Source organism: Physella acuta, unplaced genomic scaffold, assembly GCF_028476545.2.
Source record: "Physella acuta isolate Inbredline_101_S28 unplaced genomic scaffold, ASM2847654v3 ptg001487l, whole genome shotgun sequence".
Lineage (NCBI taxonomy): Eukaryota > Metazoa > Mollusca > Gastropoda > Physidae > Physella > Physella acuta.
The window spans coordinates 313,844-341,793 of NW_026733002.1; the positions used below are offsets into that span (position 1 = coordinate 313,844).

Here is a 27,950-nt window from a genome sequence, read left to right on the forward strand (position 1 = left end):
TTTGTCAGTTGATTTAAGCAAAGTCTTGATGTGTTCACAGGTGTGTAGGAAGTTTTGATGTGTTCACAGGTGTGTAAGAAGTCTTGATGTGTCTACAGGTGTGTAAGAAGTCTTGATGTGTTCACAGGTGTGTAGGAAGTTTTGATGTGTCTACAGGTGTGTATGAAGTTTTGATGTGTCTACAGGTGTGTATGAAGTCTTGATGTGTCTACAGGTGTGTATGAAGTTTTGATGTGTCTACAGGTGTGTAGGAAGTTTTGATGTGTCTACAGGTGTGTATGAAGTTTTGATGTGTCTACAGGTGTCTAGGAAGTTTTGATGTGTCTACAGGTGTGTAGGAAGTTTTGATGTGTCTACAGGTGTGTAGGAAGTCTTGATGTGTCTACAGGTGTGTAGGAAGTTTTGATGTGTCTACAGGTGTCTAGGAAGTTTTGATGTGTCTACAGGTGTGTAGGAAGTTTTGATGTGTCTACAGGTGTGTAGGAAGTCTTGATGTGTCTACAGGTGTGTAGGAAGTTTTGATGTGTCTACAGGTGTCTAGGAAGTTTTGATGTGTCGACAGGTGTGTAGGAAGTTTTGATGTGTCTACAGGTGTGTAGGAAGTTTTGATGTGTCTACAGGTGTATAGGAAGTTTTGATGTGTCTACAGGTGTGTATGAAGTCTTGATGTGTCTACAGGTGTGTAGGAAGTTTTGATGTGTCTACAGGTGTATAGGAAGTTTTGATGTGTCTACAGGTGTGTAGAGAAAAACCTAGAAACAGGTAGCAGGTATTGGATCTGCGAGTGTCAGGTAGGTTTCCTGGTATCAACGGAAACGGTAAGTACAAAAATCGAAATTTTATGCGGTACCGTGCTGTGTTGTACCTTGTTGCGTTGTGTTGTACCGTGTTGCGTTGTGTTGTACCGTTTTGCGTTATGCCGTACCGTGCTGCGTTGTGCCGTGCTGTGTCGTGCTGTACCGTGCTGTGTAAAGCTGTTGTTGCAAGCGATCACGCATCATGCATAGAAGGTTCTGTCGACAGTAAGGGACATCGCCAATTCTACTAAACTTTCTCCACAGGAAAATGGGCAGACAACTTTCTCAATGCTATTGTAGTATTGTATTACATCAGTTAGTTCCCTTACATTAAATGTCATTTTAATTTTAAGCCACCAGTACGCCACCAGTTCAGGAACACCATGACATTAGATGCCATCTGACATTCATGGATATTTACATACCGGTGTCTGTAGCACCAGACGCCAAGGTTTGTGTGTGGGTGGTAGTTGTGTGGTCGGCAGTTGTGTGGTCGGCAGTTGTGTGGTCGGCAGTTGTGTGGTCGGCAGTTGTGTGGTCGGCAGTTGTGTGGTCGGCAGTTGTGTGGGTGGTAGTTGTGTGGGTGGTAGTTGTGTGGTCGGCAGTTGTGTGGGTGGTAGTTGTGTGGGTGGTAGTTGTGTGGTCGGCAGTTGTGTGGGTGGTAGTTGTGTGGTCGGCAGTTGTGTGGGTGGTAGTTGTGTGGGTGGTAGTTGTGTGGTCGGCAGTTGTGTGGGTGGTAGTTGTGTGGGTGGTAGTTGTGTGGTCGGCAGTTGTGTGGGTGGTAGTTGTGTGGTCGGCAGTTGTGTGGTCGGCAGTTGTGTGGTCGGCAGTTGTGTGGGTGGTAGTTGTGTGGGTGGTAGTTGTGTGGTCGGCAGTTGTGTGGGTGGTAGTTGTGTGGTCGGCAGTTGTGTGGGTGGTAGTTGTGTGGGTGGTAGTTGTGTGGTCGGCAGTTGTGTGGGTGTTAGTTGTGTGGGTGGTAGTTGTGTGGGTGGTAGTTGTGTGGTCGGCAGTTGTGTGGGTGGTAGTTGTGTGGGTGGTAGTTGTGTGGGTGGTAGTTGTGTGGGTGGTAGTTGTGTGGGTGGTAGTTGTGTGGGTGGTAGTTGTGTGGGTGGTAGTTGTGTGGGTGGTAGTGTCAGTAGAATGGTGTGTGTGAGCAGGTAGCTGACGTGTGCGTGTGAGCAGGTAGCTGGCGTGTGTGTGTGTGAGCAAGCAGGTAGCTGAGGTGTGTGTGTGAGCAGGTAGCTGACGTGTGTGTGTGCGCAGGTAGCTGACGTGTGTGTGTGTGAGCAGGTAGCTGACGTGTGTGTGTGTGTGAGCAGGTAGCTGGCGTGTGTGTGTGTGAGCAGGTAGCTGAGGTGTGTGTGTGTGTGAGCAGGTAGCTGACGTGTGTGTGTGTGTGTGAGCAGGTAGCTGACGTGTGTGTGTGTGAGCAGGTAGCTGAGGTGTGTGTGTGAGCAGGTAGCTGACGTGTGTGTGAGCAGGTAGCTGACGTGTGTGTGTGTGTGTGAGCAGGTAGCTGACGTGTGTGTGTGTGAGCAGGTAGCTGACGTGTGTGTGAGCAGGTAGCTTACGTGTGTGTGTGTGAGCAGGTAGCTGACGTGTTTGTGTGAGCAGGTAGCTGACGTGTGTGTGTGTGTGAGCAGGTAGCTACGTGTGTGTGTGTGTGTGTGAGCAGGTAGCTGACGTGTGCGTGTGAGTGTGAGAGCAGGTAGCTTACGTGTGTGTGTGTGAGCAGGTAGCTGACGTGTGTGTGTGAGCAGGTAGCTGACGTGTGTGTGTGAGCAGGTAGCTGACGTGTGTGTGTGTGTGTGAGCAGGTAGCTGACGTGTGTGTGAGCAGGTAGCTGACGTGTGTGTGTGTGAGCAGGTAGCTGACGTGTGTGTGTGTGAGCAGGTAGCTGACGTGTGTGTGTGAGCAGGTAGCTGACGTGTGTGTGTGTGAGCAGGTAGCTGACGTGTGTGTGAGCAGGTAGCTGACGTGTGTGTGTGTGAGCAGGTAGCTGACGTGTGTGTGTGTGAGCAGGTAGCTGACGTGTGTGTGTGTGAGCAGGTAGCTGACGTGTGTGTGTGTGTGTGTGAGCAGGTAGCTGACGTGTGTGTGTGTGTGTGTGAGCAGGTAGCTGACGTGTGTGTGTGAGCAAGTAGCTACGTGTGTGTGTGTGTGAGCAGGTAGCTGACGTGTGTGTGTGTGTGAGCAGGTAGCTGACGTGTGTGTGTGAGCAGCTAGCTGACGTGTGCGTGTGAGCAGGTAGCTGACATGTGTGTGTGTGTGTGAGCAGGTAGCTGACGTGTGTGTGTGTGTGTGTGAGCAGGTAGCTGACGTGTGTGTGTGTGTGAGCAGGATGCTGACGTGTGTGTGTGTGAGCAGGTAGCTGACGTGTGTGTGTGTGAGCAGGTAGCTGACGTGTGTGTGTGAGCAGGTAGCTGACGTGTGTGTGTGTGTGTGAGCAGGTAGCTGACGTGTGTGTGTGAGCAGGTAGCTGACGTGTGTGTGTGTGAGCAGGTAGCTGACGTGTGTGTGTGTGAGCAGGTAGCTGACGTGTGTGTGTGTGAGCAGGTAGCTGACGTGTGTGTGTGTGAGCAGGTAGCTGACGTGTGTGTGTGTGAGCAGGTAGCTGACGTGTGTGTGTGAGCAGGTAGCTGACGTGTGTGTGTGTGTGTGAGCAGGTAGCTGACGTGTGTGTGTGTGAGAAGGTAGCTGATGTGTGTGTGTGTGTGCAGGTAGCTGACGTGTGTGTGTGTGTGTGTGAGCAGGTAGCTGACGTGTGTGTGTGAGCAGGTAGCTGACGTGTGTGTGTGTGTGTGAGCAGGTAGCTGACGTGTGCGTGTGAGCAGGTAGCTGACGTGTGTGTGTGTGTGTGTGTGAGCAGGTAGCTGACGTGTGTGTGTGTGTGTGAGCAGGTAGCTGACGTGTGTGTATGTGTGTGTGTGAGCAGGTAGCTGACGTGTGTGTGTGAGCAGGTAGCTGACGTGTGTGTGTGTGTGTGAGCAGGTAGCTGACGTGTGTGTGTGTGAGCAGGTAGCTGACGTGTGTGTGTGAGCAGGTAGCTGACGTGTGTGTGTGTGTGTGTGAGCAGGTAGCTGACGTGTGTGTGTGAGCAGGTAGCTGACGTGTGTGTGTGTGAGCAGGTAGCTGACGTGTGTGTGAGCAGGTAGCTGACGTGTGTGTGTGTGTGTGTGTGAGCAGGTAGCTGACGTGTGTGTGAGCAGGTAGCTGACGTGTGTGTGTGTGTGAGCAGGTAGCTGACGTGTGTGTGTGAGCAGGTAGCTGACGTGTGTGTGTGTGTGTGTGAGCAGGTAGCTGACGTGTGTGTGTGAGCAGGTAGCTGACGTGTGTGTGTGAGCAGGTAGCTGACGTGTGTGTGTGTGTGTGTGAGCAGGTAGCTGACGTGTGTGTGTGAGCAGGTAGCTGACGTGTGTGTGAGCAGGTAGCTGACGTGTGTGTGTGTGAGCAGGTAGCTGACGTGTGTGTGTGTGTGTGAGCAGGTAGGTGACGTGTGTGTGTGAGCAGGTAGCTGACGTGTGTGTGTGTGTGTGAGCAGGTAGCTGACGTGTGTGTGTGTGTGTGTGTGAGCAGGTAGCTGACATGTGTGTGAGCAGGTAGCTGACGTGTGTGTGTGTGTGTGAGCAGGTAGCTGACGTGTGTGTGTGCGCAGGTAGCTGACGTGTGTGTGTGTGAGCAGGTAGCTGACGTGTGTGTGTGTGTGAGCAGGTAGCTGGCGTGTGTGTGTGTGTGAGCAGGTAGCTGAGGTGTGTGTGTGTGAGCAGGTAGCTGACGTGTGTGTGTGTGTGTGAGCAGGTAGCTGACGTGTGTGTGTGTGAGCAGGTAGCTGACGTGTGTGTGTGTGAGCAGGTAGCTGAGGTGTGTGTGTGAGCAGGTAGCTGACGTGTGTGTGAGCAGGTAGCTGACGTGTGTGTGTGTGTGAGCAGGTAGCTGACGTGTGTGTGTGTGAGCAGGTAGCTGACGTGTGTGTGAGCAGGTAGCTTACGTGTGTGTGTGTGAGCAGGTAGCTGACGTGTTTGTGTGAGCAGGTAGCTGACGTGTGTGTGTGTGTGAGCAGGTAGCTACGTGTGTGTGTGTGTGTGTGAGCAGGTAGCTGACGTGTGCGTGTGAGTGTGAGAGCAGGTAGCTTACGTGTGTGTGTGTGAGCAGGTAGCTGACGTGTGTGTGTGAGCAGGTAGCTGACGTGTGTGTGTGAGCAGGTAGCTGACGTGTGTGTGTGTGAGCAGGTAGCTGACGTGTGTGTGTGTGAGCAGGTAGCTGACGTGTGTGTGAGCAGGTAGCTGACGTGTGTGTGTGTGAGCAGGTAGCTGACGTGTGTGTGTGTGAGCAGGTAGCTGACGTGTGTGTGTGAGCAGGTAGCTGACGTGTGTGTGTGTGAGCAGGTAGCTGACGTGTGTGTGAGCAGGTAGCTGACGTGTGTGTGTGTGAGCAGGTAGCTGACGTGTGTGTGTGTGAGCAGGTAGCTGACGTGTGTGTGTGTGAGCAGGTAGCTGACGTGTGTGTGTGTGTGTGTGAGCAGGTAGCTGACGTGTGTGTGTGTGTGTGTGTGTGTGTGAGCAGGTAGCTGACGTGTGTGTGTGAGCAGGTAGCTACGTGTGTGTGTGTGTGAGCAGGTAGCTGACGTGTGTGTGTGTGTGAGCAGGTAGCTGACGTGTGTGTGTGACCAGCTAGCTGACGTGTGCGTGTGAGCAGGTAGCTGACGTGTGTGTGTGTGTGTGAGGAGGTAGCTGACGTGTGTGTGTGTGTGTGTGAGCAGGTAGCTGACGTGTGTGTGTGTGTGAGCAGGATGCTGACGTGTGTGTGTGTGAGCAGGTAGCTGACGTGTGTGTGTGTGAGCAGGTAGCTGACGTGTGTGTGTGAGCAGGTAGCTGACGTGTGTGTGTGTGTGTGAGCAGGTAGCTGACGTGTGTGTGTGAGCAGGTAGCTGACGTGTGTGTGTGTGAGCAGGTAGCTGACGTGTGTGTGTGTGAGCAGGTAGCTGACGTGTGTGTGTGTGAGCAGGTAGCTGACGTGTGTGTGTGTGAGCAGGTAGCTGACGTGTGTGTGTGTGAGCAGGTAGCTGACGTGTGTGTGAGCAGGTAGCTGACGTGTGTGTGTGTGTGTGAGCAGGTAGCTGACGTGTGTGTGTGTGAGCAGGTAGCTGATGTGTGTGTGTGTGCAGGTAGCTGACGTGTGTGTGTGTGTGTGTGTGAGCAGGTAGCTGACGTGTGTGTGTGAGCAGGTAGCTGACGTGTGTGTGTGTGTGTGAGCAGGTAGCTGACGTGTGCGTGTGAGCAGGTAGCTGACGTGTGTGTGTGTGTGTGTGTGAGCAGGTAGCTGACGTGTGTGTGTGTGTGTGAGCAGGTAGCTGACGTGTGTGTGTGTGTGTGTGTGAGCAGGTAGCTGACGTGTGTGTGTGAGCAGGTAGCTGACGTGTGTGTGTGTGTGTGTGAGCAGGTAGCTGACGTGTGTGTGTGTGAGCAGGTAGCTGACGTGTGTGTGTGAGCAGGTAGCTGACGTGTGTGTGTGTGTGTGTGTGAGCAGGTAGCTGACGTGTGTGTGTGAGCAGGTAGCTGACGTGTGTGTGTGTGAGCAGGTAGCTGACGTGTGTGTGAGCAGGTAGCTGACGTGTGTGTGTGTGTGTGAGCAGGTAGCTGACGTGTGTGTGTGTGTGTGTGAGCAGGTAGCTGACGTGTGTGTGTGTGAGCAGGATGCTGACGTGTGTGTGTGTGAGCAGGTAGCTGACGTGTGTGTGTGTGAGCAGGTAGCTGACGTGTGTGTGTGAGCAGGTAGCTGACGTGTGTGTGTGTGTGTGTGTGAGCAGGTAGCTGACGTGTGTGTGTGAGCAGGTAGCTGACGTGTGTGTGTGTGTGAGCAGGTAGCTGACGTGTGTGTGTGTGAGCAGGTAGCTGACGTGTGTGTGTGTGAGCAGGTAGCTGACGTGTGTGTGTGTGAGCAGGTAGCTGACGTGTGTGTGTGTGAGCAGGTAGCTGACGTGTGTGTGTGAGCAGGTAGCTGACGTGTGTGTGTGTGTGTGAGCAGGTAGCTGACGTGTGTGTGTGTGAGCAGGTAGCTGATGTGTGTGTGTGTGCAGGTAGCTGACGTGTGTGTGTGTGTGTGTGAGCAGGTAGCTGACGTGTGTGTGTGAGCAGGTAGCTGACGTGTGTGTGTGTGTGTGAGCAGGTAGCTGACGTGTGCGTGTGAGCAGGTAGCTGACGTGTGTGTGTGTGTGTGTGTGAGCAGGTAGCTGACGTGTGTGTGTGTGTGTGAGCAGGTAGCTGACGTGTGTGTGTGTGTGTGTGTGAGCAGGTAGCTGACGTGTGTGTGTGAGCAGGTAGCTGACGTGTGTGTGTGTGTGTGTGAGCAGGTAGCTGACGTGTGTGTGTGTGAGCAGGTAGCTGACGTGTGTGTGTGAGCAGGTAGCTGACGTGTGTGTGTGTGTGTGTGTGTGAGCAGGTAGCTGACGTGTGTGTGTGAGCAGGTAGCTGACGTGTGTGTGTGTGAGCAGGTAGCTGACGTGTGTGTGAGCAGGTAGCTGACGTGTGTGTGTGTGTGTGTGTGAGCAGATAGCTGACGTGTGTGTGAGCAGGTAGCTGACGTGTGTGTGTGTGTGAGCAGGTAGCTGACGTGTGTGTGTGAGCAGGTAGCTGACGTGTGTGTGTGTGTGTGTGAGCAGGTAGCTGACGTGTGTGTGTGAGCAGGTAGCTGACGTGTGTGTGTGAGCAGGTAGCTGACGTGTGTGTGTGTGTGAGCAGGTAGCTGACGTGTGTGTGTGAGCAGGTAGCTGACGTGTGTGTGTGTGAGCAGGTAGCTGACGTGTGTGTGTGAGCAGGTAGCTGACGTGTGTGTGTGTGTGAGCAGGTAGCTGACGTGTGTGTGTGTGAGCAGGTAGCTGACGTGTGTGTGAGCAGGTAGCTGACGTGTGTGTGTGTGTGTGTGAGCAGGTAGCTGACGTGTGTGTGAGCAGGTAGCTGACGTGTGTGTGAGCAGGTAGCTGACGTGTGTGTGTGTGTGTGTGAGCAGGTAGCTGACGTGTGTGTGTGTGAGCAGGTAGCTGACGTGTGTGTGTGAGCAGGTAGCTGACGTGTGTGTGTGTGTGAGCAGGTAGCTGACGTGTGTGTGTGTGAGCAGGTAGCTGACGTGTGTGTGAGCAGGTAGCTGACGTGTGTGTGTGTGTGTGTGAGCAGGTAGCTGACGTGTGTGTGAGCAGGTAGCTGACGTGTGTGTGTGTGTGAGCAGGTAGCTGACGTGTGTGTGAGCAGGTAGCTTACGTGTGTGTGTGTGAGCAGGTAGCTGACGTGTGTGTGTGTGTGTGTGAGCAGGTAGCTGAGGTGTGTGTGTGAGCAGGTAGCTGACGTGTGTGTGTGCGCAGGTAGCTGACGTGTGTGTGTGAGCAGGTAGCTGACGTGTGTGTGTGTGAGCAGGTAGCTGAGGTGTGTGTGTGAGCAGGTAGCTGACGTGTGTGTGAGCAGGTAGCTGACGTGTGTGTGTGTGAGCAGGTAGCTGACGTGTGTGTGTGTGAGCAGGTAGCTGACGTGTGTGTGTGTGAGCAGGTAGCTGACGTGTGTGTGTGTGTGAGCAGGTAGCTGACGTGTGTGTGTGTGTGTGAGCAGGTAGCTGACGTGTGTGTGTGTGAGCAGGTAGCTGACGTGTGTGTGTGTGTGTGTGAGCAGGTAGCTGACGTGTGTGTGTGAGCAGGTAGTTGACGTGTGTGTGTGTGTGTGTGAGCAGGTAGCTGACGTGTGTGTGTGTGTGTGTGTGAGCAGGTAGTTGACGTGTGTGTGTGTGTGTGAGCAGGTAGCTGACGTGTGTGTGTGTGAGCAGGTAGCTGACGTGTGTGTGTGTGTGTGAGCAGGTAGCTGACGTGTGTGTGTGTGTGTGTGAGTAGGTAGCTGACGTGTGTGTGTGTGAGCAGGTAGCTTACGTGTGTGTGTGTGAGCAGGTAGCTGAGGTGTGTGTGAGCAGGTAGCTGATGTGTGTGTGTGTGTGAGCAGGTAGCTGATGTGTGTGTGTGTGAGCAGGTAGCTGACGTGTGTGTGTGTGAGCAGGTAGCTGAGGTGTGTGTGTGTGTGTGAGCAGGTAGCTGACGTGTGTGTGTGTGAGCAGGTAGCTGACGTGTGTGTGTGTGAGCAGGTAGCTGACGTGTGTGTGTGTGAGCAGGTAGCTGACGTGTGTGTGTGTGAGAGCAGGTAGCTGACGTGTGTGTGTGTGTGTGAGCAGGTAGCTGACGTGTGTGTGTGTGTGTGAGCAGGTAGTTGACGTGTGTGAGCAGGTAGCTGACGTGTGTGTGTGTGAGCAGGTAGCTGACGTGTGTGTGTGTGAGCAGGTAGCTGACGTGTGTGTGTGTGAGCAGGTAGCTGACGTGTGTGTGTGAGCAGGTAGCTGACGTGTGTGTGTGTGTGAGCTGGTAGTTGACGTGTGTGTGTGTGAGCAGGTAGCTGACGTGTGTGTGTCTGAGCAGGTAGCTGACGTGTGTGTGAGCAGGTAGCTGACGTGTGTGTGTGAGCAGGTAGCTGACGTGTGCGTGTGTGAGCAGGTAGCTGACGTGTGTGTGTGAGCAGGTAGTTGACGTGTGTGTGTGAGCAGGTAGATGACGTGTGCGTGTGTGAGCAGGTAGCTGACGTGTGTTTGTGTGTGAGCAGGTAGTTGACGTGTGTGTGTGAGCAGGTAGCTGACGTGTGTGTGTGTGTGTGAGCAGGTAGCTGACGTGTGTGTGAGCAGGTAGCTGACGTGTGTGTGTGTGAGCAGGTAGCTGACGTGTGTGTGTGTGTGAGCAGGTAGCTGACGTGTGTGTGTGAGCAGGTAGCTGACGTGTGTGTGTGTGTGAGCAGGTAGCTGACGTGTGTGTGTGTGAGCAGGTAGCTGACGTGTGTGTGAGCAGGTAGCTGACGTGTGTGTGTGTGTGTGAGCAGGTAGCTGACATGTGTGTGAGCAGGTAGCTGACGTGTGTGTGTGTGTGTGAGCAGGTAGCTGACGTGTGTGTGAGCAGGTAGCTTACGTGTGTGTGTGTGAGCAGGTAGCTGACGTGTGTGTGTGTGTGAGCAGGTAGCTGACGTGTGTGTGTGAGCAGGTAGCTGACGTGTGTGTGTGTGTGTGAGCAGGTAGCTGACGTGTGTGTGTGAGCAGGTAGCTGACGTGTGTGTGTGAGCAGGTAGCTGACGTGTGTGTGTGTGAGCAGGTAGCTGACGTGTGTGTGTGAGCAGGTAGCTGACGTGTGTGTGAGCAGGTAGCTGACGTGTGTGTGTGTGAGCAGGTAGCTGACGTGTGTGTGTGTGTGAGCAGGTAGCTGACGTGTGTGTGTGTGAGCAGGTAGCTGACGTGTGTGTGTGAGCAGGTAGCTGACGTGTGTGTGTGTGTGAGCAGGTAGCTGACGTGTGTGTGTGTGTGAGCAGGTAGCTGACGTGTGTGTGTGTGAGCAGGTAGCTGACGTGTGTGTGTGTGAGCAGGTAGCTGACGTGTGTGTGTGAGCAGGTAGCTGACGTGTGTGTGTGTGAGCAGGTAGCTGACGTGTTTATGTGAGCAGGTAGCTGACGTGTGTGTGTCTGAGCAGGTAGCTGACGTGTTTGTGTGAGCAGGTAGCTGACGTGTGTGTGTGTGTGTGAGCAGGTAGCTGACGTGTGTGTGTGAGCAGGTAGCTGACGTGTGTGTGTGTGTGTGTGAGCAGGTAGCTGACGTGTGTGTGTGTGAGCAGGTAGCTGACGTGTGTGTGTGAGCAGGTAGCTGACGTGTGCGTGTGTGAGCAGGTAGATGACGTGTGCGTGTGTGAGCAGGTAGCTGACGTGTGTTTGTGTGTGAGCAGGTAGTTGACGTGTGTGTGTGAGCAGGTAGCTGACGTGTGTGTGTGAGCAGGTAGCTGACGTGTTTGCGTGTGTGTGAGCAGGTAGTTGACGTGTGTGTGTGAGCAGGTAGCTGACATGTGTGTGTGAGCAGGTAGCTTACGTGTGTGTGTGTGAGCAGGTAGCTGACGTGTGTGTGTGTGTGTGTGAGCAGGTAGCTGAGGTGTGTGTGTGAGCAGGTAGCTGACGTGTGTGTGTGCGCAGGTAGCTGACGTGTGTGTGTGAGCAGGTAGCTGACGTGTGTGTGTGTGAGCAGGTAGCTGAGGTGTGTGTGTGAGCAGGTAGCTGACGTGTGTGTGAGCAGGTAGCTGACGTGTGTGTGTGTGAGCAGGTAGCTGACGTGTGTGTGTGTGAGCAGGTAGCTGACGTGTGTGTGTGTGAGCAGGTAGCTGACGTGTGTGTGTGTGTGAGCAGGTAGCTGACGTGTGTGTGTGTGTGTGAGCAGGTAGCTGACGTGTGTGTGTGTGAGCAGGTAGCTGACGTGTGTGTGTGTGTGTGTGAGCAGGTAGCTGACGTGTGTGTGTGAGCAGGTAGTTGACGTGTGTGTGTGTGTGTGTGAGCAGGTAGCTGACGTGTGTGTGTGTGTGTGTGTGTGAGCAGGTAGTTGACGTGTGTGTGTGTGTGTGAGCAGGTAGCTGACGTGTGTGTGTGTGAGCAGGTAGCTGACGTGTGTGTGTGTGTGTGAGCAGGTAGCTGACGTGTGTGTGTGTGTGTGTGAGTAGGTAGCTGACGTGTGTGTGTGTGAGCAGGTAGCTTACGTGTGTGTGTGTGAGCAGGTAGCTGAGGTGTGTGTGAGCAGGTAGCTGATGTGTGTGTGTGTGAGCAGGTAGCTGATGTGTGTGTGTGTGAGCAGGTAGCTGACGTGTGTGTGTGTGAGCAGGTAGCTGAGGTGTGTGTGTGTGTGTGAGCAGGTAGCTGACGTGTGTGTGTGTGAGCAGGTAGCTGACGTGTGTGTGTGTGAGCAGGTAGCTGACGTGTGTGTGTGTGAGCAGGTAGCTGACGTGTGTGTGTGTGAGAGCAGGTAGCTGACGTGTGTGTGTGTGTGTGAGCAGGTAGCTGACGTGTGTGTGTGTGTGTGAGCAGGTAGTTGACGTGTGTGAGCAGGTAGCTGACGTGTGTGTGTGTGAGCAGGTAGCTGACGTGTGTGTGTGTGAGCAGGTAGCTGACGTGTGTGTGTGTGAGCAGGTAGCTGACGTGTGTGTGTGAGCAGGTAGCTGACGTGTGTGTGTGTGTGAGCTGGTAGTTGACGTGTGTGTGTGTGAGCAGGTAGCTGACGTGTGTGTGTCTGAGCAGGTAGCTGACGTGTGTGTGAGCAGGTAGCTGACGTGTGTGTGTGAGCAGGTAGCTGACGTGTGCGTGTGTGAGCAGGTAGCTGACGTGTGTGTGTGAGCAGGTAGTTGACGTGTGTGTGTGAGCAGGTAGATGACGTGTGCGTGTGTGAGCAGGTAGCTGACGTGTGTTTGTGTGTGAGCAGGTAGTTGACGTGTGTGTGTGAGCAGGTAGCTGACGTGTGTGTGTGTGTGTGAGCAGGTAGCTGACGTGTGTGTGAGCAGGTAGCTGACGTGTGTGTGTGTGAGCAGGTAGCTGACGTGTGTGTGTGTGTGAGCAGGTAGCTGACGTGTGTGTGTGAGCAGGTAGCTGACGTGTGTGTGTGTGAGCAGGTAGCTGACGTGTGTGTGTGTGAGCAGGTAGCTGACGTGTGTGTGAGCAGGTAGCTGACGTGTGTGTGTGTGTGTGAGCAGGTAGCTGACATGTGTGTGAGCAGGTAGCTGACGTGTGTGTGTGTGTGTGAGCAGGTAGCTGACGTGTGTGTGAGCAGGTAGCTTACGTGTGTGTGTGTGAGCAGGTAGCTGACGTGTGTGTGTGTGTGAGCAGGTAGCTGACGTGTGTGTGTGAGCAGGTAGCTGACGTGTGTGTGTGTGTGTGAGCAGGTAGCTGACGTGTGTGTGTGAGCAGGTAGCTGACGTGTGTGTGTGAGCAGGTAGCTGACGTGTGTGTGTGTGAGCAGGTAGCTGACGTGTGTGTGTGAGCAGGTAGCTGACGTGTGTGTGAGCAGGTAGCTGACGTGTGTGTGTGTGAGCAGGTAGCTGACGTGTGTGTGTGTGTGAGCAGGTAGCTGACGTGTGTGTGTGTGAGCAGGTAGCTGACGTGTGTGTGTGAGCAGGTAGCTGACGTGTGTGTGTGTGTGAGCAGGTAGCTGACGTGTGTGTGTGTGTGAGCAGGTAGCTGACGTGTGTGTGTGTGAGCAGGTAGCTGACGTGTGTGTGTGTGAGCAGGTAGCTGACGTGTGTGTGTGAGCAGGTAGCTGACGTGTGTGTGTGTGAGCAGGTAGCTGACGTGTTTATGTGAGCAGGTAGCTGACGTGTGTGTGTCTGAGCAGGTAGCTGACGTGTTTGTGTGAGCAGGTAGCTGACGTGTGTGTGTGTGTGTGAGCAGGTAGCTGACGTGTGTGTGTGAGCAGGTAGCTGACGTGTGTGTGTGTGAGCAGGTAGCTGACGTGTGTGTGTGAGCAGGTAGCTGACGTGTGTGTGTGTGTGAGCTGGTAGTTGACGTGTGTGTGTGTGAGCAGGTAGCTGACGTGTGTGTGTCTGAGCAGGTAGCTGACGTGTGTGTGAGCAGGTAGCTGACGTGTGTGTGTGAGCAGGTAGCTGACGTGTGCGTGTGTGAGCAGGTAGCTGACGTGTGTGTGTGAGCAGGTAGTTGACGTGTGTGTGTGAGCAGGTAGATGACGTGTGCGTGTGTGAGCAGGTAGCTGACGTGTGTTTGTGTGTGAGCAGGTAGTTGACGTGTGTGTGTGAGCAGGTAGCTGACGTGTGTGTGTGTGTGTGAGCAGGTAGCTGACGTGTGTGTGAGCAGGTAGCTGACGTGTGTGTGTGTGAGCAGGTAGCTGACGTGTGTGTGTGTGTGAGCAGGTAGCTGACGTGTGTGTGTGAGCAGGTAGCTGACGTGTGTGTGTGTGAGCAGGTAGCTGACGTGTGTGTGTGTGAGCAGGTAGCTGACGTGTGTGTGAGCAGGTAGCTGACGTGTGTGTGTGTGTGTGAGCAGGTAGCTGACATGTGTGTGAGCAGGTAGCTGACGTGTGTGTGTGTGTGTGAGCAGGTAGCTGACGTGTGTGTGAGCAGGTAGCTTACGTGTGTGTGTGTGAGCAGGTAGCTGACGTGTGTGTGTGTGTGAGCAGGTAGCTGACGTGTGTGTGTGAGCAGGTAGCTGACGTGTGTGTGTGTGTGTGAGCAGGTAGCTGACGTGTGTGTGTGAGCAGGTAGCTGACGTGTGTGTGTGAGCAGGTAGCTGACGTGTGTGTGTGTGAGCAGGTAGCTGACGTGTGTGTGTGAGCAGGTAGCTGACGTGTGTGTGAGCAGGTAGCTGACGTGTGTGTGTGTGAGCAGGTAGCTGACGTGTGTGTGTGTGTGAGCAGGTAGCTGACGTGTGTGTGTGTGAGCAGGTAGCTGACGTGTGTGTGTGAGCAGGTAGCTGACGTGTGTGTGTGTGTGAGCAGGTAGCTGACGTGTGTGTGTGTGTGAGCAGGTAGCTGACGTGTGTGTGTGTGAGCAGGTAGCTGACGTGTGTGTGTGTGAGCAGGTAGCTGACGTGTGTGTGTGAGCAGGTAGCTGACGTGTGTGTGTGTGAGCAGGTAGCTGACGTGTTTATGTGAGCAGGTAGCTGACGTGTGTGTGTCTGAGCAGGTAGCTGACGTGTTTGTGTGAGCAGGTAGCTGACGTGTGTGTGTGTGTGTGAGCAGGTAGCTGACGTGTGTGTGTGAGCAGGTAGCTGACGTGTGTGTGTGTGTGTGTGAGCAGGTAGCTGACGTGTGTGTGTGTGAGCAGGTAGCTGACGTGTGTGTGTGAGCAGGTAGCTGACGTGTGCGTGTGTGAGCAGGTAGATGACGTGTGCGTGTGTGAGCAGGTAGCTGACGTGTGTTTGTGTGTGAGCAGGTAGTTGACGTGTGTGTGTGAGCAGGTAGCTGACGTGTGTGTGTGAGCAGGTAGCTGACGTGTTTGCGTGTGTGTGAGCAGGTAGTTGACGTGTGTGTGTGAGCAGGTAGCTGACATGTGTGTGTGAGCAGGTAGCTGACGTGTGTGCGTGTGTGTGAGCAGGTAGTTGACGTGTGTGTGTGAGCTGGTAGCTGACATGTGTGTGTGCGAGCAGGTAGCTGACGTGTGCGCGTGTGTGTGAGCAGGTAGTTGACGTGTGTGTGTGAGCAGGTAGCTGACGTGTGTGTGTGAGCAGGTAGCTGACGTGTGTGTGTGTGTGTGAGCAGGTAGCTGACGTGTGTGTGTGAGCAGGTAGCTGACGTGTGTGTGTGAGCAGGTAGCTGACGTGTGTGTGTGTGTGTGAGCAGGTAGCTGACGTGTGTGTGTGAGCAGGTAACTGACGTGTGTGTGTGAGCAGGTAGCTGACGTGTGTGTGTGAGCAGGTAGTTGACGTGTGTGTTTGAGCAGGTAGCTGACGTGTGTGTGTGTGTGTGTGTGTGAGCAGGTAGCTGACGTGTGTGTGTGTGTGTGAGCAGGTAGCTGACGTGTGTGTGTGTGTGTGAGCAGGTAGCTGACGTGTGTGTGTGAGCAGGTAGCTGACGTGTGTGTGTGAGCAGGTAGCTGACATGTGTGTGTGAGCAGGTAGTTGACGTGTGTGTGTGAGCAGGTAGCTGACGTGTGTGTGTGTGTGTGAGCAGGTAGCTGACATGTGTGTGAGCAGGTAGCTGACGTGTGTGTGTGTGTGTGAGCAGGTAGCTGACGTGTGTGTGAGCAGGTAGCTTACGTGTGTGTGTGTGAGCAGGTAGCTGACGTGTGTGTGTGTGTGAGCAGGTAGCTGACGTGTGTGTGTGAGCAGGTAGCTGACGTGTGTGTGTGTGTGTGAGCAGGTAGCTGACGTGTGTGTGTGAGCAGGTAGCTGACGTGTGTGTGTGAGCAGGTAGCTGACGTGTGTGTGTGTGAGCAGGTAGCTGACGTGTGTGTGTGAGCAGGTAGCTGACGTGTGTGTGAGCAGGTAGCTGACGTGTGTGTGTGTGAGCAGGTAGCTGACGTGTGTGTGTGTGTGAGCAGGTAGCTGACGTGTGTGTGTGTGAGCAGGTAGCTGACGTGTGTGTGTGAGCAGGTAGCTGACGTGTGTGTGTGTGTGAGCAGGTAGCTGACGTGTGTGTGTGTGTGAGCAGGTAGCTGACGTGTGTGTGTGTGAGCAGGTAGCTGACGTGTGTGTGTGTGAGCAGGTAGCTGACGTGTGTGTGTGAGCAGGTAGCTGACGTGTGTGTGTGTGAGCAGGTAGCTGACGTGTTTATGTGAGCAGGTAGCTGACGTGTGTGTGTCTGAGCAGGTAGCTGACGTGTTTGTGTGAGCAGGTAGCTGACGTGTGTGTGTGTGTGTGAGCAGGTAGCTGACGTGTGTGTGTGAGCAGGTAGCTGACGTGTGTGTGTGTGTGTGTGAGCAGGTAGCTGACGTGTGTGTGTGTGAGCAGGTAGCTGACGTGTGTGTGTGAGCAGGTAGCTGACGTGTGCGTGTGTGAGCAGGTAGATGACGTGTGCGTGTGTGAGCAGGTAGCTGACGTGTGTTTGTGTGTGAGCAGGTAGTTGACGTGTGTGTGTGAGCAGGTAGCTGACGTGTGTGTGTGAGCAGGTAGCTGACGTGTTTGCGTGTGTGTGAGCAGGTAGTTGACGTGTGTGTGTGAGCAGGTAGCTGACATGTGTGTGTGAGCAGGTAGCTGACGTGTGTGCGTGTGTGTGAGCAGGTAGTTGACGTGTGTGTGTGAGCTGGTAGCTGACATGTGTGTGTGCGAGCAGGTAGCTGACGTGTGCGCGTGTGTGTGAGCAGGTAGTTGACGTGTGTGTGTGAGCAGGTAGCTGACGTGTGTGTGTGAGCAGGTAGCTGACGTGTGTGTGTGTGTGTGAGCAGGTAGCTGACGTGTGTGTGTGAGCAGGTAGCTGACGTGTGTGTGTGAGCAGGTAGCTGACGTGTGTGTGTGTGTGTGAGCAGGTAGCTGACGTGTGTGTGTGAGCAGGTAACTGACGTGTGTGTGTGAGCAGGTAGCTGACGTGTGTGTGTGAGCAGGTAGTTGACGTGTGTGTTTGAGCAGGTAGCTGACGTGTGTGTGTGTGTGTGTGTGTGAGCAGGTAGCTGACGTGTGTGTGTGTGTGTGAGCAGGTAGCTGACGTGTGTGTGTGTGTGTGAGCAGGTAGCTGACGTGTGTGTGTGAGCAGGTAGCTGACGTGTGTGTGTGAGCAGGTAGCTGACGTGTGTGTGTGAGCAGGTAGTTGACGTGTGTGTGTGAGCAGGTAGCTGACGTGTGTGTGTGTGTGTGAGCAGGTAGCTGACGTGTGTGTGTGAGCAGGTAGCTGACGTGTGTGCGTGTGTGTGAGCAGGTAGTTGACGTGTGTGTGTGAGCAGGTAGCTGACATGTGTGTGTGAGCAGGTAGCTGACGTGTGTGTGTGTGAGCAGGTAGCTGACGTGTGTGTGTGTGTGTGTGTGAGCAGGTAGCTGACGTGTGTGTGTGAGCAGGTAGCTGACGTGTGTGTGTGAGCAGGTAGCTGACGTGTGTGTGTGAGCAGGTAGCTGACGTGTGTGTGTGTGAGCAGGTAGCTGACGTGTGTGTGTGTGAGCAGGTAGCTGACGTGTGTGTGTGTGAGCAGGTAGCTGACGTGTGTGTGTGTGAGCAGGTAGCTGACGTGTGTGTGTGAGCAGGTAGCTGACGTGTGCTCGTGTGTGTGTGTGTGAGCAGGTAGCTGACGTGTGTGTGTGAGCAGGTAGCTGACGTGTGTGTGTGAGCAGGTAGCTGACGTGTGTGTGTGTGAGCAGGTAGCTGACGTGTGTGTGTGTGAGCAGGTAGCTGACGTGTGTGTGTGAGCAGGTAGCTGACGTGTGCTCGTGTGTGTGTGTGTGAGCAGGTAGCTGACGTGTGCGCGTGTTTCAGCTGAGTCTACTGGACGCCTCCTGTGAACTGGTCAACAACGGCACTCACTACATCGGTCACGTGATGTACAACACGTGCGGCACGACGGTCAGCTCGTTCTCTGACCACCTGCAGGTGCACAACCAGATCACCGTGCACACTGTGAGTACTGCTGACACATGACACGTTACACACCACGACACTTGACACACTGACACGACACACCACTCGACACACTGACACAAACACATCTCTTGACCTCACCAGAGCCTGGATGTGTCCGCCCCAGTTGTGTTTGATGAATTGAAGATTGTCTTGGACTGTCGCGTTCAACTTGAACAACAGCTCAACGGGGCTTTCCAGGTAGGTTGGTTTACAGGTAGGTTGGGTTTCATGTAGGTTGGGTTTCAGGTAAGTTGGTTTACAGGTAGGTTGGGTTTCAGGTAGGTTGGTTTACAGGTAGGTTGGGTTTCATGTAGGTTGGGTTTCAGGTAAGTTGGTTTACAGGTAGGTTGGGTTTCAGGTAGGTTGGTTTACAGGTAGGTTGGGTTTCATGTAGGTTGGGTTTCAGGTTGGTTGGGTTTCAGGTAGGTTGGGTTTCAGGTAAGTTGGTTTACAGGTAGGTTGGGTTTCAAGTAGGTTGGGTTTCAGGTAGGTTGGGTTTCAGGTAGGTTGGGTTTCAGGTAGGTTGGGTTTCAGGTAGGTTGGGTTTCAGGTAGGTTGGGTTTCAGGTAGGTTGGGTTTCAGGTAGGTTGGGTTTCAGGTAGGTTGGGTTTCAGGTAAGTTGGGTTTCAGGTAGGTTTTATCATACTGTAGGTAAGTTGGGTTAGACTAAAGGTAAATCGGATTACAGATGTTTCATTATTCTGTAGGTAGGTTTACTTGTAATATAAGTAGGTATGATTAGATCCCGTCAACGTGACATCGAATGACATGACACTAACAACGTGACATCAAATAACGTGACACTTACAACGTGACATCAAATGGCGTGACACTAACAACGTGACATCAAATGGCGTGTCACTAACAACGTGACATCAAATGGCGTGACACTAACAACGTGACATCAAATGGCGTGACACTAACAACGTGAAATCAAATGGCGTGACACTAACAACGTGGTTTGTCTCGACCAGAGCGTGACTGTGGCACCAATACACGAAGTAGATGACAACGAGGCAAATTTTCTCCTCAAGGAATTCTCTGGCCCAGACTACAGACAGGAGATCACAAGGTACCCGGTACAGGTGGGTGCTGGGGAGATGGGTGCTGGGCAGGTGATTGCTGGGCAGGTGGGTGTTGGGGAGGTGGATGCTGGGCAGGTGGGTGCTAGACAGGTGGGTGCTGGGAAGGTGGGTGCTAGACAGGTGGGTGCTGTGGAGGTGGGTGCTAGACAGGTGGGTGCTGGGCAGGTGGGTGCTGGGCAGGTGGGTGCTGGGCAGGTGGGTGCTGGGGAGGTGGGTGCTAGACAGGTGGGTGCTGGGCAGGTGGGTGCTGGGCAGGTGGGTGCTGGGCAGGTGGGTGCTGGGCAGGTGGGTGCTGGGCAGGTGGGTGCTGGGCAGGTGAGTGCTGGGCAGGTGGGTGCTAGACAGGTGGGTGCTGGGCAGATGGGTGCTGGGCAGGTGGGTGCTAGACAGGTGAGTGCTGGGCAGGTGGGTGCTAGACAGGTGGGTGCTGGGCAGGTGGGTGCTAGACAGGTGAGTGCTGGGCAGGTGGGTGCTAGACAGGTGGGTGCTGGGGAGGTGGGTGATGGGCAGGTGGGTGCTAGACAGGTGGGTGCTAGGCAGGTGGGTGCTAGACAGGTGGGTGCTGGGCAGGTGGGTGCTAGACAGGTGGGTGCTGGGCAGGTGGGTGCTAGACAGGTGGGTGCTGGGCAGGTGGGTGCTAGACAGGTGGGTGCTGGGCAGGTGGGTGCTAGACAGGTGGGTGCTAGGCAGGTGGGTGCTAGACAGGTGGGTGCTGGGCAGGTGGGTGCTAGACAGGTGGGTGCTGGGCAGGTGGGTGCTAGACAGGTGGGTGCTGGGCAGGTGGGTGCTAGACAGGTGGGTGCTGGGCAGGTGGGTGCTGGGCAGGTGGGTGCTAGACAGGTGGGTGCTGGGGAGGTGGGTGCTAGACAGGTGGGTGCTAGACAGGTGGGTGCTGGGCAGGTGGGTGCTGGGGAGGTGGGTGCTAGACAGGTGGGTGCTGGGGAGGTTGGTGATAGTTTAAGTGTGGGTGCAGTTGATTGCTGGGGAGGTGACCTACCGTGTGTGTGCTTACATTCTATGATGTCGTGTAGGTTCCCGCCACTGGTGAGCTGTTTCTAGAAGTTTCTCTCGCTAGCCCACAAGACGACACAGGTGTGAGAATTGTTCAGTGCTGGGCCACGCCCACATCATCAGCAGACGACAGCACAAGGTTCTCACTAATCAGAGACGGGTAGGTCAATCACGTGTTCTCGTGACCCAAAGGTTTTTTTTTTTTTAACTTTCCGGATAAAATCTGGAAAATTATCGGAACAAAATCTGATAAAAATTAAGTGAACGGAAAAAAAGTCACAGAAAAAAAGTCACCCAAAAAAGTTACAAATCTGTATTAAGAAATATTTTGATTAACTTGTTTAAAATTAAGAAAATGTTATGTGTAGTTCTATATAAATATGGGTTGTGATTTTTTAGTAACATAATATTTATAAATTGTAAAAACATTATGGTTTTTAATAATAACTAGACTACCCGTCATCCGTTGGATAACTGTGGGTTTCGGGGGTCATCCATAAAAAACATCACGTCTGTCACTTATCGTCACAAAAAACCAGACCCCACATTTAAAAAAGATGATTTTTATCTATCCCTTCATATACTGACGTCACAGGTGACCTACTCAACTCTACTTCACCTGCCCAGTGGCCCGCCAAGTCTCAGACAATATGTTTTTATCGTTTAAAAAAACGATTCCGGCCGAGCATGTCTCTGACCACACTATCCCTTCATATGCTTAGGACAAAGAAACAGATTAACTCTACTTTACCTGCCCTGTATCCCGCCAAGTTCAGATCGGCAACTTGATCATTCACATCTAAAAAATAAAATAAATATTGAAAATATTTTAAAAAATCATTAACGTATTGGTCTAGAACCTGTGCCACCCGCTTGCAAGCCGATTACACTCACAATTTAGCTATTTAACACGTGACGTCGCAGAAGAATTTTTATACTATACTTTAATACTTTGAGTCTCCTTATGCAACTTGATTTACGCGCATAGATCTAGATCTAAGTCTAGTAGTAGTAACTTTCAAATTAAATTTTATCTTAAATTAGCCAAACAAAGATTTATATATAATAATGAAGGTCTGAAATTATCTAGATCTAGATAGAATTATCTAGATCTAGATTCTACGACTCGTTTGCTTAAGTCTTAAGTCTAGTATTTGCGTAACTCTTGCTAGATCTAGATTCTAGATCAAGAAATTCTAGATCTAGAATCTATATCTAATCATTAGACTCATTAGACCTATTCTAGCTAGATAAATCTAGATCTAGATAGATAAATCACAAAGATTTATATCAAGTATTTAAGGACTAAAAAATGTATTATGATTATAAAATGGATTGTATTTTTATGTAATTAATCTTTGGTATGTATCTAATTAATCTTTTGTTTGACCTAGATTCTAGATCTAGATCTATAAATAACTTTCTTGGCCACATGATATTTTTAGATCTATAAATAATTTTCTCAAAAGGCGAGTAATCCTACTATATCTAGCTCTAGAACCAGAGTTTCTTCCAGGCATCTCATCGGGGGGAGGGGGGGGGGGGCAAAGCCCCCCGAAAAAATTCTACCGCCCCCCCCCCCCCGAACGAAATGAAATTTATTTAATTTATATAGAAAATATATACTTTTAACAGTGTCCGCCCCCCCCCCCCCCCGAAGAAAGTCTACCGCCCCCCCCCCCGAAAATTTCAAGTGACCCCCGGAGAAAAAAGTCTGGAAGAAACACTGCCTAGTACCTAGATAGATAAATCCGATGTATTCTCGAATTAGATGTTCATTCAAGCTAAACAAAGATTTATATAAAATAAGGCCTGAAATAGATTATAGATGTAGAATTTGCATTAAGTCTAGATCTAGAATTTACGTAGTCTAGTGACCTAGAGCTAGATCTAGATCTAAAATCTAGATTTCATAACATGTTCTTCCTTCGACAGCTGATCTTTAGATCTAGAGAAATTTATCGTAAAACTAAATGAAAAAGACAGTTGAAAATTGATTTTAAGTGTTGGAACGTAGTAAATTCAGCAAACGGACGTATTGTTAAAGTTATAGCCGACAGAATATTAGCTTTAGAACGCGTTAAACTTTGGAATGGGAACACAATCTTCTTCGATAGACGCCGACATTTTATTGTACTAAAAAGAAAACAAAAAATGTGACGTTACTGTTCTGTCGAATCTAGTCGTTTTTCTAATCTTTTAAAATTAATGTGGTTAATCTACCTATGAATAAATCAATAAATTAATTAACGTCTTTAAATAAATTTGTGATTAACAGTCTGTCTGAAAACAAAAATTGTTCTCTACCTACATACTATTTTACAGCTCTCCACATAGAGTAGAACCATTTACAATAGTCAATCAGACAAATAAATATTCAAACATGTAAACAAACTTGAGTTTTAGTAGTATACTAGACTACCCGTCATCCGTTGGATAACTGTGGGTTTCGGGGGGTCATCCATAAAAACATCACGTCTGTCACTTATCGTCACAAAAAACAAGACCCACATTCAAAAAGATGATTTTTATCTTTTAAAAACACCGAAAACACCGATTTCGGACTATCCCTTCATATACTGACGTCACAGGTGACCTACTCAACTCTACTTCACCTGCCCAGTGTCCCGCCAAGTCTCAGACAACATGTTTTTATCGTTTAAAAAAACGATTCCAGCCGGGCATGTCTCTGACCACACTATCCCTTCAAATGCTTAGGACAAAGAAACAGATGAACTCTACTTCACCTGCCCTGTATCCCGCCAAGTTCAGATAGGCAACTTTATCATTCACATCTAAAAAATAAAATAAAAATTGAAAAAAATAATTTATAAATTGACGTATGGTCTAGAACCCGTGCCTCCCGCATGCAAGCCGACTACACTAACAATTTAGCTATTTAACTCGTGACGTCACAGATGTTTTTTTATACTATAGTTTAATACTTTGAGTCTCCTTATGCAACTTGATTTACGCACATACAGAGCCGGCGTTAGGGGGTGGCGAACGGGGCGGTGGCCATAGGCCCCGCGCTTGAAGGGGCCCCGCGCTTCAGCAATGTCATTGTTATCTGAATCAGTTTGTAAACTTTAAAAAATTGTTTCTGAATTCAATTGGGAAAAACTAAATGGTCGAATGCCGACGTTGTTGATTGTTATAACTGAGGCCACGTTTGATGTTGGTGAGTCCCACCTGAACTGGGAAAGTCCGTAATTCGATACAAAAACAGTGTCACACCTCCCCTTTGTGTAGGGTACGGTCGCCTGGCATTTGACCTGAGCTGACTGGAGATGGCGGTCGAGAATTAGCCCACGACGTAAAGAGATACCCTATTGTATGCGGACCCATGAAGACGTCCTTTTAGTGAGCAGACGGGATGTCTGTAGTAGACAGTTAGTGACCTGATGAACCCTAGTCCTGACTTTCTTGTTGTAGATGTCGTATAATGTCGTATATGTACAGTGTTTCTTCCAGACTTTTTTCTCCGGGGGGGGGGGGGGGGGGGGGGGAGGGGGGCACTTGAAATTTTCGGGGGGGGGGGGGAAGCGGTAGAATTTTTTCAGCCCCCCCCCCCCCCCCCCCCCGAAGAGATGCCTGGAAGAAACTCTATATGTAGGCCTACTTGTCTTGGTATAACAAAATTAACATTCAGTTGCGTGCAGAGGGGTGGGAGGAGGGCGACGAGGGGGGGGGGGGGGGTTAGGATTCTATATCAGGAGGGGGGGGCATTAAACAGGGTGATTTATTATTATTTTTTGGAAGAAAGTTAAAACTGTTGTTATGTTGTGTCACCTTAAGGATTCACCCTTTCCAAGACAGAATGATTAATTTAGCGAATTCATCCAAATTGTTTTATTCAATCGTCTTCCGATGGTGCTGACATGATATAGTCAGCGAATGGTCCTCATCGCACAACTTTTATGGAGGAAGGGGAATCTTTGAAGGCAATGAAGGGTAGTGATTTAGTAGTCATTGATATTCCCCCAATAAACGCGGTCTTTCAATTTATATCTGATACTTTGGTGAACTTTAAAACACGACATTTGTAGAGTGCTTAAGACATTTTTTTAATTATGATTTTGGTTTTAAAATATTGTATGAATTCCTAACAAATTTTGAAGTCTATACTGTTTTGATACATCAGGCCGAGTTCGCTGTATTGTAAACTTTATTTTCCTAATTATTAAAATTTCTTAAGTGATTTGGTATGAATTACATAACTGTCAAAACTGATTTAATATCTTAGCAAGGAAAAAAAACTAAGAACGTTGAGTTTATACATGGGAGAGATAAAAATCTGTTATTATAGTGGAAAGTTTGGCATAAGCTTATAAACTCCAAAACATTTGTGTTATTATGTGTACATCACATTATATAGGCCTTTATACATATATATATATATATATATATATATATATATATATATATATATATATATATATATATATATATATATATATATATAATGGAAAGGCCCCGCGCGGATGGTTGGCCCTAGGCCCCGCGTTTTCCTAACGCCGGCTCTGCGCACATAGATCTAGATCTAAGTCTAGTAGTAGTAACTTTCAAATTAAATTGATTTTATTTTAAATTAGCCAAACACAGATTTATATAAAATAATGAAGGTCTGAAATTATCTAGATCTAGATAGAATTATCTAGATCTAGATTCTACGACTCGTTTGCTTAAGTCTTAAGTGTAGTTTTTGCGTAACTCTTGCTAGATCTAGAATCTCTAGATCTAATCATTAGCTACGCAAATAGGCCCTGAATCGAGCATTTCCAAATTAGCATATTCCAAACAAAGATTTATATAAAATAATAAATGTCTAAAATAGTTAAGTATATAGAAAATCATTATTATCTAAATCTAGATAGAATTATCTATATTTTAGATCTACGACTGAGCTGTATCTAGAATTTACGTTTATAATTTTGCAAAATTAGAGGTATTGAAGCCGCGTATGAATCTTAAACTACGCAAATAGGCCCTGGATCCAGCATTTCCAAATTAGTATATTCCAAACAGATTTATATAAAATAATAAAGGTCTAAAATAGTTTAGTATATAGAAACTCATTATTATCTAAATCTAGATAGAATTATCTATATTCTAAATCTATGACTGGTTTGCTTAAGTCTAGTTTATTTTTGGATTGTATTTATAGCTAATAAATCTTTGATTTGACCTAGATTCTAGATCTAGATCTATAAATAACTTTCTTGAACAGATTGTAAAGCTAGAGAAATTTATTGTAAAACTAAATGAAAAAGACAGTTGAAAATTTATATAAGTGTTGGAACATAATAAATACAGCTAACGGACGTATTGTTAAAGTTATAGCCTAAAGAAAATTAGCCTTAGAACGCGTTAAGCTTTGGAATGGGAACACAATCTTCTTCGATAGAAGCCGCCATGTTATTGTACTAAAAAGTAAACAAAACTTGTGACGTCACTATTCTGTCAAAGAAAGCCATTGTTCTAAAACTTTAAAATTAATGTGGTTAATCTACCTATGAATAAATCAATAAATTAATTAACGTCTTTAAATAAATTTGTGATTAACAGTCTGTCTGAAAACAAAAATTGTTCCCTACCTATATACTATTTTACAGCTCTACACATAGAGTAGATCCATTTACAATAGTCAATCAGAAAAAAAAAAAAATATTCAAACATGTAAACAAACTTGAGTTTTAGTAGTATACTAGACTACCCGTTATCTAGTTAGATAACTGTGGGTTTCGGGGGGGGGGGTCATCCATAAATGGCATCACGTCTGTCAGCACTTATCATCCCAAAATAACCAGACCCCACATTCAAAAAGACGTTTTTTATATTTTAAAAACTCTACTAAACTCTACTTCACCTGCCCAATGTCCCTCTAAGTCTCAGACATGTTTGAATTTTAAAAAAAAACGATTCCGGCCGAGCATGGCTCTGACCACACTATCCCTTTATATGCTGAGAACATAGAAATAGGTGAACACTACTTCACCTGCCCTGTGCCCCTTGAGGTCCTGATAGACAACCTTATCATTCACATATAGGTCTTAGGAAAAACAATTGAAAACATTGTTGTAAAAAGAAAATTAATTGTTCTACTATTACTAGAGTCATTGTTCTAAACTTTTATAATTAATGTGGTTAATCTACCTATGAATATATCAATAAATTAATTAACGGGTTTAAATTACTTTGTAATTAACAGTGTGTTTAAGAAGGAACAATATTTACCACCCAAAATCCTATTTTACAGCTCTACATATAATGCAGATTCTCCCCAATAACAAATTAAAAAAAACAACTAAAAAATGAGTTATCAAACATCACTATTCAGTCAAAGTTAAGCCATTATTCTAAAACTTTAAAATTAATGTGGTTAATCTACCTATGAATAAATCAATAAATTAATTAACGTCTTTAAATAAATGTGTGAATAACAGTCTGTCTGCAATTAAAAATTGTTCTCTACTTACATACTATTTTACAGCCCCCCATATAGAGCAGTTTCATTACAGTACCAAATCAGGCAAACAAATAAATATTCAAACATGTAAACAAACTTGAGTTTCAGTATTATATAGATAGATATATAGATAGATAGATAGATCTGTCTTTGATCTTCAAAAAATTTGAAAGTTCTATAATATAATTTATACAGCAGCCTCAAATTTAATTACATATTCATTTGAATACCTGTAGAAAAAATAATTTGAAAAGAAATGTAGGTACATGCCTGTGTTTTGTGTGTGTGTGTTGTTTTTTGTTTGTTTGTTTGTTTTCTTTGTTTGTTTGCCGTAGGCCTTTCTCTGTCAGGCTTGTCTATCTGCATTGTGTATTGTAATGGGATGGTAGAGAGCTCGAACGCTTACCCGTAAGTCCTGAGTTCGAATCCTGGTTCAAGTCAGTCGAAAGTCCTTGAGTCAACCCAGCTCTGATGGGTACCTAACTCAAGTTGGGAAACAAAGGCTGGACATAGTGTTGACCACACTATCCCTCATGTCGAGCTCTCTGCCCCATGTGTCGTGGGCACGAACGAGAAAAGATGATGATTGTGTATTGTTGACGCTTTGCTTCATCGCCAGTGTCGACATTGTTGCTTGATGTTATGCTTGTGGTGTACAGAGGGCGATGTGTGTGGGCAGCACAGATGGCTGAACTATGCTTGTGGTGTACTGAGGGCGATGTGTGTGGGCAGCACAGATGGCTGAACTATGCTTGTGGTGTACAGAGGGCGATGTGTGTGGGCAGCACAGATGGCTGAACTATGCTTGTGGTGTACTGAGGGCGATGTGTGTGGGCAGCACAGATGGCTGAACTATGCTTGTGGTGTACAGAGGGCGATGTGTGTGGGCAGCACAGATGGCTGAACTATTGTTGCCACGAGAACAACAAATTATATTAACTATGTCTTCTTCCATTTCACACTGAAAGTTGGTATCTAAAAGCCATGGGAAAATTCTGAAGGGTGGGACATTCTACTTTATTCTATTCTATAACGGAATTAAAATCTACATAATTCACACACGACATTTGTATGTGTGTTACCAAACATACATACTTCGCACGTATTATCTTGTCATACATTGAATTGATCGTTTGTTGATGTCATCGTTTGTTGATTTAACCTGTGACTTTATTTCCTGTGACTTTACTTCCGGTGACTTCATTTCCTGTGACTTTAGTTCCTGTGACTTTACTTCCGGTGACTTTATTTCCTGTGACTTTACTTCCGGTGACTTTATTTCCTGTGACTTTACTTCCGGTGACTTTATTTCCTGTGACTTTTTCCACAATAAAAAATAATCGCGGTAAAATTTAGGAACGAAAGACTGTCGCAACAAAAACTGGTAAAAATTATCAAGATAGAAAACGACTGTGGCAAAACTCTGCCAACCTTTAATGGCCCCCCCCCCCCACCTCCCTATCTGCAGGTGTCCCGCCAGCCGGGCTGTCCACCCACAACCTAGCCCGGGGGTCGGGCAGGTCCGCTTTAGTGTCCAGGCCTTTCACTTTCCAGGTAGTAACAGTCATGACGTCACGGCGTACCTCCACTGTGACGTCAGCACCTGTCGAGGCAACACGTGCAATGTAAACTGTGACGTCACCACGAGAAAACGCAGAAGGAGCCTCCGGTCCCATTCGACCTTGACCTATGGTCCGGTGTTTGTAAAATAAATTTATTTTGTCTTTT

The 27,950-nt window shown here is 49.1% G+C and overlaps 1 protein-coding gene across 1 annotated transcript; it reads left to right on the forward strand.

Moving 5' to 3' along the window:
* The first annotated feature begins 268 nt into the window (after positions 1-268).
* LOC131928342 (ZP domain-containing protein) lies at positions 269-27,950 on the forward strand. The gene is made up of 6 exons (XM_059284344.1): positions 269-1,248; positions 17,514-17,654; positions 17,760-17,855; positions 18,632-18,742; positions 19,774-19,913; positions 27,691-27,950. The coding sequence occupies exons 1-6, from the start codon at positions 1,207-1,209 to the stop codon at positions 27,932-27,934; spliced, it is 774 nt and encodes a 257-aa protein (XP_059140327.1). The 5' UTR covers positions 269-1,206; the 3' UTR covers positions 27,935-27,950.

Bases quoted from the DNA above. Each gene is read 5' to 3' on its own strand.
- LOC131928342 (XM_059284344.1), top strand. From the start codon at position 1,207: ATGGATATTTACATACCGGTGTCTGTAGCACCAGACGCCAAG. The intron at 17,655-17,759 runs GTGAGTACTGCT...TGACCTCACCAG, and splicing joins ACCAGATCACCGTGCACACT to AGCCTGGATGTGTCCGCCCC. The intron at 19,914-27,690 runs GTAGGTCAATCA...CCCTATCTGCAG, and splicing joins TTCTCACTAATCAGAGACGG to GTGTCCCGCCAGCCGGGCTG.